Source organism: Nerophis ophidion, linkage group LG25 (assembly GCF_033978795.1).
Source record: "Nerophis ophidion isolate RoL-2023_Sa linkage group LG25, RoL_Noph_v1.0, whole genome shotgun sequence".
Classification (NCBI taxonomy): Eukaryota; Metazoa; Chordata; class Actinopteri; order Syngnathiformes; family Syngnathidae; genus Nerophis; species Nerophis ophidion.
This window is the reverse complement of record NC_084635.1, coordinates 37,780,431-37,792,060: the sequence shown is the minus strand read 5'-3', so window position 1 is coordinate 37,792,060 and position 11,630 is coordinate 37,780,431. Positions and strand designations below refer to the sequence as shown.

General features: G+C 35.3%; 1 protein-coding gene across 1 annotated transcript in view; it reads right to left on the bottom strand.

Moving 5' to 3' along the window:
* Nucleotides 1-1,426: 1,426 nt before the first annotated feature.
* The window catches only part of cmtm4 (CKLF-like MARVEL transmembrane domain containing 4), a 77,606-nt gene continuing 67,402 nt past the window's right edge, over nucleotides 1,427-11,630 (bottom strand). Inside the window, exon 5 of the mRNA XM_061887432.1 lies at nucleotides 1,427-8,513. Coding sequence (XP_061743416.1) covers nucleotides 8,334-8,513 — 180 coding nt within the window. The 3' untranslated portion in view covers nucleotides 1,427-8,333. The remainder of the gene's footprint in view (nucleotides 8,514-11,630) is intronic.

The window sequence follows — 11,630 nt, the reverse complement described above, 5'->3', positions numbered from 1 at the left end:
GAACAAATTGCAAAAAATTAAGCAATACTGTGTAATTATGCGATTAAAGCAGACTACTTACAGCTGAGATCGGGCTGGAAAAAAATGTCCGCTACAATCCGTGACGTCACGCGCACGCGTCATCATAGCGCAACGTTTTCAACAGGATACTTTGCGCGAAATTTAAAATTGCAATTTAGTAAAGTAAAAAGGCCGTATTGTCATGTGTTGCAATGTTAATATTTCATCATTGATATATAAACTATCAGACTGCGTGGTCGCTAGTAGTGGCTTTCAGTAGGCCTTTAAGATACATTAATTTCTACATTGGTGTTTAACATTATTTAAATAATTTATATAAAGTATAAATATATATTTCAAATGCCTAACTTGCCTTTTTAAAATCATATTACTCCACATGATCAATGTGTTGCGACAAACTAGTAACTATAAAACATACTAAACTAGTAACTATAAAACATAACACACGTTTAGCATATTTATAATTGATGGTAGCATAGAAAAGTTAGTCAACATTATGATCCAAACAAAAAAACGTTCTACATAAATGTGGATTTATGAAAATAAAACCTACATTTTGTAACTGACTTAATTTAAAATGATCAATTAAATTAAATACAAAAGCCTTAAATTGATTTAAGTGATTTAGATAAGCCTTTTTTTGTGTTTAAATTTTGTATCTTATCCTATTTTTGTATGATTTTTTCATATTTTATTTAGTTTTCTTTCTTTTACATGTTTTGCAAAAGAAAGTATTAGCTTAACCTGATAGATGTTTGAAATTTTTTTAGGTTTGTTGAAAGTGCCTTGGTTTTTATGTGCATTGAGAATATATCCATCCATCAATCCATTCCTACCGCTTGTCCCGTTCGCGGTCATATGTACATACATTGTTCAATAAATAAAAACATAAAAAATAAAAAAGAACAAAGGCGACCTATACAGTGAGTGTACCCTATGACATGAAATATATAAAATATATTCATAATGACCATCTTGGGATTAATATTGTAATTATTTATTAGGAAAAACACTATGCTAAAATAAAATTAAACATCACAATTTGACAATTCTAATGACTTCTGACAAAAGCACCCAAAATCTCACATTGGATTAATGATTTAAAATAATTAAATATTGGTAAAAATGTTTAAACAAATAAATAAGACTTTAAATGATTGTATTTATTAAATAAATATAAGTTATTTGAGGTAAACCCAATTTTTTTTACAATTATTTTTCAATTATTTCATTACTTTTACTCTATTTAGTCTCTTATTTTCTTTATTTATGTAAAGACCAAAGCATTTAATCAGAATATTTTATTAATTTAGACCTAAGATGTATTTTTAATGTTCCCTTTTTTTTTTGCAGTTAAACTTGTTTTCAGTTGTTCAAGTATAATAAAAAAAAAAAACTGACAAAATAAGCAATATATAATTTATTAAATACCTGCTGTGATTCTGGACATATTGATGATATCAATGGGCTACGTTAAAATGGATTGTTTAGAAAAGTGTCCACTACAAGTACAAGAGAAGTGGTGCATTAAAAAAGAAGACCAAAAGGTGGCGCTACACAGTCAGTATAGAGAGAAGAAACATGATTAGTGTGAACTGTGCAGAGGAGTCAACAATCTTAGTCGCTTTGACCCAAAAACAATAAAGGAGTGGCAGGTAATAATTGTATTATTTCCTGGAGGAATGTCTCAAAGTTGGATTATAAACTGATGTCATACTGCTGATAAATACACATTTTAAGTGAATCAAAATGCTGAAAAATGGTTAAAAAAAAGGGGGGGAAGTACCACAAAAAGACACCCTCAGACCACTAGAAAACATCCCCCATGCGAGATTGATCAAACCTGCTGATTGTTGTCTGCTGACACCTGAGTTATGGGCATCCACGGCAGTATCGCTCCCACCTGTGGCAAAACAAGCACCTTTTTCTCACTTCATTGTACTCGCTTCACAGTGTTGACACAAAACCCAACATGGATGGAATGTAACTTCTATTCTCGCCCATTTGGGGGAAAAAAGGCATCGTGTTTCACCTAAAAACAAACAAAAACGCACACCATTAAAAAGTCATTTCAGCTACAAAATCATCTGATTGCACACAACAACGTCTCACTGAGGGGAGGCAGCTCATCCAGAAGAAGAAGGAATTAACTAAACTGGCATGAAAATAAGTACAATACTACCTCAACTTGCGAGTAAAAAATAAAGAAAAAAATTCTGTTTATTGTGATTCGTATTTGTAATGATTTCAAAAAATAAAACATTTATATATATATTTCTTGACATAGACGCCCATGTTTGCTCTACAGATTTTCTTTGAAAAAAAGAAGTGCTGAATACTTCTCTTGTTGCCTTATTTCTATTTGACTTTATTAAGTCTTTGGGTAGAATTTTATTGAACAAAACCAGTTGTCTTTTAAGTAAAATAGAAAGTTTAAATAGCTGTTTATCGATTTCATGGAGGAATGTACTTAATCACAGAAATGGCATCCAATGTTAATAAAAAAGTACTGCTTTTTTATTTGACTTAAAAAAAATCGATTAAAGGATTTTTTTAAGTCTTCGGGTAGACTTTTATTGAACAATACCAGTTGTCTTTTAAGTAAAATAGAAAGTTAACAGAGCTGTTTATCTATTTCATGGAGGAATGTAGTTAATCACAGAACTGGTATCCAATGTTATTAAAAAGTATTGATTTTTTCATGAAGAATCAATTCTGAATGGAATGGTTACCCACCAAGAACCGAATCGAATCGTGTGGTGCCCAAAGATTTGCAGCCTGAGCGAGTATCGTAACTTACGAGTCATTTTTTATGAAAAGCTTTTTGTTTTTCTGTAGGTTGTAAGCATGTTGAAGTAAATTTGTAACAGACTTGTGCCGTTAAAGCAATAGAAAGTTAATTTGTTGTATTTCCTGCTTGGTTTACACAATTAATTATAGTGATTCAACTCTCCAAAAGTTACAGTGAAGGAGAGGAAGCGGCTAACCGAATCCAAAACAAACTATACTTAGAGAGCAGCCACAAATATCCCAACGACAAACATTTATCCATAAAAATATTGATAAGCTGCAGACGCTATATTTGAAGTGTGTGTTTGTTCTGTTCAGTCCCGACTCAACCAACCAACCGGACCTTTGGTAGACCACCAGTACATATCACTTGTTGACTCTGACTGCTTTGGTCCGTCCCTCCAATACGTCTGTGCGGAACATAAACAGTGATTTATTGGCTCCTAGCAGCCTGAAGGAACATTAGACCAGGGCTGAACAACGGGGTTACGTTATTTGATAAAACTAAAGTAGTTTTTTGCTATTGCAGGGGTGTCCAAACCATGGGTTGGGGCTATTTTTGCCGCTCGCATTTCATTTTTTTTACAGCCCTAGGCCCATTTTAAAAATACTATTACAAAACAACATAAAAGTTGGAATGAAAGCGCAAACAGGTGTAACGTGAGGAGAAATTGTTAACATTTTGACACTAATTTACACAAAACTGCCATGTAGGGAATTGTTTTTATTCAAAACTGTCATTGCTCAAAAATAAAAAATATAAATGATGGATAGAGCTGAAGTTGATCTAGAGATTTAAGCGTTGAAAATATAAAATACCTTAGATTTATATAAGACCTATTTTTAACACTTTTATGAGTGGTGGGCAATTTGGGTCCCTGAGACATTTAGTGTGATTTTTTTTTTTTTTTTCAACTGTCATTGTTCAAAAACAATAATAAAAAAAATTATAATTGACGGACAGATTTGAAGTTGACGTAGGGATTTAAGCGTTAAAAACAAAAATATATAGATGTATAAATGACCTATTTTTCAACACTTTTATGAGTAGGGGTCCCTTTGGATCCCCGACACTTTGTGTGTTTTTTTGTTTTTGTTTTAATTGTACTTGTTAAAAAAAATAATACAAAAATTACAAATGATGGATGGATTTGAAGTTGATGTAGAGATTTAAGCGTTAAATAAATTAAAAATAACAGATTAATATAGGACCTATTTTTAACACTTTTATGAGTGGTGGGCATTTTGGGTCCCTGAGACATTTAGTGTGATTTTTTTTTTTTCCCAACTGTCATTGTTCAAAAATAATAATAAAAAATTATAATTGACAGACAGATTTGAAGTTGATGTAGGGATTTAAGCGTTAAAAACAAAAATATATAGATTTATAAATGACCCATTTTTCAACACTTTTATTAGTAGGGGTCTCTTTGGATCCCCAACATTTTTTGTAATTTTTATTTTTGTTTTAACTGTACTTGTTAAAAAAATAATACAAAAATTATAAATGATGGATGGATTTGAGGTTGATGTAGAGATTTAAGCGTTAAATAAATTAAAAATAACATAGATTTATATAAGACCTATTTTTAAGACTTTTATGACTGGTGGGCATTTTGGGTCCCTGAGACATTTAGTGTGATTTATTTTTTTTTTTTCCAACTGTCATTGTTCAAAAATCCATCCATCCATACATTTTCTACCGCTTATTCCCTTTCGGGGTCGCGGGGGGCGCTGGCGCCTATCTCAGCTACCATCGGGCGGAAGGCAGGGTACACCCTGGACAAGTCGCCACCTCATCGCAGGGCCAACACAATAATAAAAAATTATAATTGACAGACAGATTTGAAGTTGATGTAGGGATTTAAGCGTTAAAAACAAAAATATATAGATGCATAAATGACCTATTTTTTTCAACACTTTTATGAGTAGGGGTCCCTTTGGATCCCCGACACTTTCTGTGATTTTTATTTTTGTTTTAATTGTACTTGTTAAAAAATAATACAAAAATTATAAATGACGGATGGATTTGAAGTTGATGTAGAGATTTAAGCGTTAAATAAATGAAAAATAACATATATTTATATAAGACCTATTTTTAAGACTTTTATGACTGATGGGCATTTTGGGTCCCTGAGACATTTAATGTGATTTCTTTTTTTTTTTTTCCAACTGTCATCGTTCAAAAATAATAATAAAAAATTATAATTGACAGACAGATTTGAAGTTGATGTAGGGATTTAAGTGTTAAATACATTAAAAATAACATAGATTAATATAAGACCTATTTTTAACACTTTTATGAGTGGTGGGCATTTTGGGTCCCTGAGACATTTAGTGTGATTTTTTTTTTTTCCCAACTGTCATTGTTCAAAAATAATAATAAAAAATTATAATTGACAGACAGATTTGAAGTTGATGTAGGGATTTAAGCGTTAAAAACAAAAATATATAGATTTATAAATGACCCATTTTTCAACACTTTTATTAGTAGGGGTCTCTTTGGATCCCCAACATTCTTGTAATTTTTATTTTTGTTTTAACTGTACTTGTTAAAAAAATAATACAAAAATTATAAATGATGGATGGATTTGAGGTTGATGTAGAGATTTAAGCGTTAAATAAATTAAAAATAACATAGATTTATATAAGACCTATTTTTAAGACTTTTATGACTGGTGGGCATTTTGGGTCCCTGAGACATTTAGTGTGATTTCTTTTTTTTTTTTCCAACTGTCATTGTTCAAAAATCCATCCATCCATCCATTTTCTACCGCTTATTCCCTTTCGGGGTCGCGGGGGGCGCTGGCGCCTATCTCAGCTACCATCGGGCGGAAGGCAGGGTACACCCTGGACAAGTCGCCACCTCATCGCAGGGCCAACACAATAATAAAAAATTATAATTGACAGACAGATTTGAAGTTGATGTAGGGATTTAAGCGTTAAAAACAAAAATATATAGATGCATAAATGACCTATTTTTTTCAACACTTTTATGAGTAGGGGTCCCTTTGGATCCCCGACACTTTCTGTGATTTTTATTTTTGTTTTAATTGTACTTGTTAAAAAATAATACAAAAATTATAAATGACGGATGGATTTGAAGTTGATGTAGAGATTTAAGCGTTAAATAAATGAAAAATAACATATATTTATATAAGACCTATTTTTAAGACTTTTATGACTGATGGGCATTTTGGGTCCCTGAGACATTTAGTGTGATTTCTTTTTTTTTTTCCAACTGTCATCGTTCAAAAATAATAATAAAAAATTATAATTGACAGACAGATTTGAAGTTGATGTAGGGATTTAAGTGTTAAATACATTAAAAATAACATAGATTAATATAAGACCTATTTTTAACACTTTTATGAGTGGTGGGCATTTTGGGTCCCTGAGACATTTAGTGTAATTTTTTTTTTTTCAACTGTCATTATTCAAAAACAATAATAAAAAAATTATAATTGACAGACAGATTTGAAGTTGATGTAGGGATTTAAGCGTTAAAAACAAAAATATATAGATGTATAAATGACCTATTTTTTTAACACTTTTATGAGTAGGGGTCCCTTTGGATCCCCGACACTTTGTGTAATTTTATTTTTTAACCATTTTTGTTCAAAAAATAACAATGAAAAGGGCAATGTTTTATATATTTTTGACCTAATTGAGGCTCCAATTACTTAACATTAAATACTCCACTTTAAAAATTTTGGGGAGAAAATATTGCTTTTTTGTGTTTTTTTCCTATAAAAAATAGGGCTTTGTTTGGGGAAAAATACATAAAAAATAATAATAAAATAAACCATATATATATATATATATATATATATGTATATATATATAATTTTATATATTTTATTAAGATTCCCTGGCTCTTCAGGGAATTTTATTTAACATTTTATATAACAAGATTTTATATAAAATCCGCTGGGAAACCTGCGAAACAGGCTTGTAGGGATGAAACACCCTCTGTGTTTTTTCCTGACCTAACTTTTATTCTGCTCTACCTCGGTATTGAGTGCAGTAGAACGGATAAACTACAGAAATTTAGACATATATATATATATATACATGGATATTTAAGTGTTGAAAGTAAAAATAAATATTAATATTGACTTATTTTTACCACTAAATGCTGAGATCCATTTGGGTCCCTTGGAGCCCAAATGGTTTTGAAAACGAAAAATATAAAAACGGCCGCTGCATGCTTTTCATTTTTCAGTGTTTGGCCCTCAGTGGAAAAAGTTTGAACACCCCTGTTCTAATATGTTTGTCAAGCAATATTCATTCATTAAAAGTAGATTTTCTGTTTAAAAGGCATGTTATATACTCAAATTAAATACATTTAAATAAGCGGGACTTATTTAAGATACGCGTGGTTTGAGTTAGGAGTTGGGTCGTAAGTTGAGGTATTACTGTACTTATATTTCTGGTGTCAGCCGGCGTCGTCATCGTCGTGGGGACTCAAACAGCGGCTGGACGTGACGGTGAGACGTCGTGGGGACTCAAACAGCGGCTGGACGTGACGGTGAGACGTCGTGGGGCTGGACGTGACGGTGAGACGTCGTGGGGCTGGACGTGACGGTGAGACGTCGTGGGGACTCAAAAAGCGGCTGGACGTGACAGTGAGACGTCATGGGGACTCAAACAGCGGCTGAACGTGACAGTGAGACGTCGTGGGGACTCAAATAGCGGCTGGACGTGACCGTGAGACGTCATGGGGACTCAAAAAGCGGCTGGACGTGACAGTGAGACGTCATGGGGACTCAAACAGCGGCTGAACGTGACAGTGAGACGTCGTGGGGACTCAAATAGCGGCTGGACGTGACCGTGAGACGTCATGGGGACTCAAACAGCGGCTGGACGTGATAGTGAGACGTCGTGGGGACTCAAACAGCGGCTGGACGTGATAGTGAGACGTCGTGGGGACTCAAAAAGCGGCTGGACGTGACTGTGAGACGTAGTGGGGACTCAAACAGCGGCTGGACGTGACGGTGAGACGTCGTGGGGACTCAAACAGCGGCTGGACGTGATAGTGAGACGTCATGGGGACTCAAACAGCGGCTGGACGTGACAGTGAGACGTCGTGGGGACTCAAACAGCGGCTGGACGTGATAGTGAGACGTCGTGGGGCTGGACGTGACAGTGAGACGTCATGGGGACTCAAAAAGCGGCTGGACGTGACTGTGAGACGTCGTGGGGACTCAAACAACGGCTGGACGTCAGAGGAATCACTGCAGGGAGGATCATGGAGGTCATCATGGAGGTCATCTTCAGTCCAAACTTTCGAGACTCACGCGGATTAAAAAGTCTTCCTGTTTCCATTCCTTCACTTCGTCCCCAAATCCTCCCTTTTTATTGTGGACCTCTGGTGTTGGAGTCCTGCTAAACAAACCCGCCGAGCACATCTGTGTCGCAGGAAGTGCGGCCGAGGTCTTGTGACGTCGCTCCAAGTCTGAGTTCACCACTCCACACGGCGGCGTCCTTCTCGGCCGTCTGATTTGGGTTTTCTGGCCTTCTCACGCCAGCTCGGGCCGCGCCTCCATTTCCCCGCGAGAGGCCGTGCGCGCTCGCATGTATTCGCTGCTCTGGGTCGCCCTCTGGCCGCCGGGGTTGCCGCCTCCACCGCCGCGGCGCCAACGCCGTACCGCCAGGAAAGTGTTCAGGCCGTACACACCTGTGGCCAGGAAGCCGAAGGTCTGCGGAGAAGAGAGGAAACAGGAAGTACAACAATGCGGCCGATTAGAGCAGCAATATTTGGCTAATAATGTTCAATGCAGTTGTGCATGTGACACTTGAAAGTACGAACCCCAAAACCAGTGAAGTTGTGTAAATGGTAAATAAAAAGAGAATACAATGATTTGCAAATCCCTTTCAACTTATATTCAGTTGAATAGACTGCAAAGACAACAGACTTTCAACAGGGGACAGGAAAGGCCAGCATAGAACCCCAATTCTTCAGAGTTTGCACTGGCTCCCTGTTCATTTTAGAATAGATTTTAAAACATTGCTGTTTGTTTTTAAATCTTTACATGGACTGGCACCTCAATATATCTCGGACCTCATCTGAGGTCCGAGAGCCAGTTCCAGCTCGTGGTGCCCAAGACCAGACTTAAGACCAGGGGAGACAGGACCTTCTCGGTGGTCGGCCCTAAGCTCTGGAACACTCTGCCCCTCGCTTCCACAGTGGACTCTTTTAAGTCTCGTCTTAAGACCCACTTTTATTCTCTGACTTTTAACACTACGTGAGTTGTGTGGTCCTCTGTTGTCCTGTGTTTTTTATACACTTTGATTTCTATTTTACTGTTTTAATTGATTTTACCCTTTAAAATAGTTTTTAATCATATTTGTATTTATTGGTTTTATATTTATTTATTTTTGTTTTTATTCAGTAATTGGTGGAGCATAATATATATATATATATACTTTTTTTATTTTATTTTATTTATTTATTTATTTTTTACCATTGTTTTTAACATGGCTGTGCAGCACTTTGGAAACGTTATTGTTGTTTAAATGTGCTATAAAAATAAAGTGGATTGGATTGGATTGATAATGTTCACACTGAGAAACTACATTTTTTTTAGCAAATAATCACTAACTTGGAATTTAATGGCAAAAATTTGGCACAGGGACATTTTTACCAGTGTGTTACATGGTTTTTCCTTGTAACAACACTCAGTAAACCTTTGGGAACTGAGGAGAGCAATTTTCAGGTGGAATTATTTCCCATTCTTACTTGATGTACAGCTTAAAGGCCTACTGAAATGCCATCAATCCATTTTCTACCGCTTATTCCCTATTTTTAAGACTTTTATGACTGATGGGCATTTTGGGTCCCTGAGACATTTAGTGTGATTTCTTTTTTTTTTTCCAACTGTCATCGTTCAAAAATAATAATAAAAAATTATAATTGACAGACAGATTTGAAGTTGATGTAGGGATTTAAGTGTTAAATACATTAAAAATAACATAGATTAATATAAGACCTATTTTTAACACTTTTATGAGTGGTGGGCATTTTGGGTCCCTGAGACATTTAGTGTGATTTTTTTTTTTCAACTGTCATTATTCAAAAACAATAATAAAAAAATTATAATTGACAGACAGATTTGAAGTTGATGTAGGGATTTAAGCGTTAAAAACAAAAATATATAGATGTATAAATGACCTATTTTTTTAACACTTTTATCAGTAGGGGTCCCTTTGGATCCCCGACACTTTGTGTAATTTTTATTTTTTAACCATTTTTGTTCAAAAAATAACAATGAAAAGGCAATGTTTTTATATATTTTTGACCTAATTGAGGCTCCAATTACTTAACATTAAATACTCCACTTTAAAAATTTTGGGGAGAAAATATTGCTTTTTTGTGTTTTTTTCCTATAAAAAATAGGGCTTTGTTTGGGGGAAAAATACATAAAAAATAATAATAAAATAAACTATATATATATATAATTTTATATATTTTATTAAGATTCCCTGGCTCTTCAGGGAATTTTATTTAACATTTTATATAATAAGATTTTATATAAAATCCGCTGGGAAACCTGCGCCTATTTCAGCTTCAATCGGGCGGAAGGTGGGGTACACCCTGGACATGCCGCCACCTCATCACAGGGCCAACACAGATACTGTAGACTAGAGATGCGCGGTTTGCGGTCGGGCGGTTGACATGACAAAAAAACTGATTTTAATTAGATTCGGGCGGGTGGCGGTTGAACCATCCGGAGACATTTGATCTACATGGTTCTGGGCTCGGTATCCTTTGCCAGTCAAAGAGCCATTTAAGACCGGTTTCATAAAGCGAAGAAGTCAATAGGAGACGCTATCATTCTCTTGAATGACTACCGGCAGACACCCAGATATTAAATATTAGTGCGTGCTATGAAGCCATTGGCTTTGTCGCCTGCTACATCAGACACGATCTGCTTGTCAGTCCAGCATCATGTTGTGTGTGGTTTCCGCGGCAACACGCACACGACTGTAAGGCATACTGGGTGACACAGAGTACACTAATGGTTGTGATATAAACAATTTTAACACTCTTAGTAATATGCGCCACGCTGTGAAGCCACACCAATTAAGGACGAAAAACACATTTCGGGAGAACATCCTCACAGTAACACAACATAAACGCAACACAACAAATACCCATAATCCTTTGTATTCATGACCCTTTCTGACTATTTTATACCCCCCCGTGCGTCGGTAAGGTGGGCAGGGTTGGGGGCGCGGAGGCGTAAAATATATTCAGGAAGTGTCACGAATACAAAGGATTATGGGTATTAGTTGTGTTGCAATTATGTTGTGTTACTGTGAGGATGTATCTTCCACCCAACTCTCTCCTTTGAGTCACACATTAAAAGCGTTACTAAAACGGCCTTCTTTCATCTCCGTAATATCGCTAAAATTTGCTCCATTTTGTCCACTAAAGACGCCGAGATCATTATCCATGCGTTTGTTACGTCTCGCCTCGATTACTGTAACGTATTATTTTCGGGTCTCCCCATGTCTAGCATTAAAAGACTACAGTTGGTACAAAATCCGGCTGCTAGACTTTTGACAAGAACAAGAAAGTTTGATCACATTACGCCTGTACTGTATATACCTTTATATACATATATACATACATATATACCTATACTGTATATACCTTTATATACACATATACCTATACTGTATATACCTTTATATACATACATACATACATATATACCTATACTGTATATACCTTTATATACATATATACATACATATATACCTATACTGTATATACCTTTATATACATATATACATACATATATACCTATACT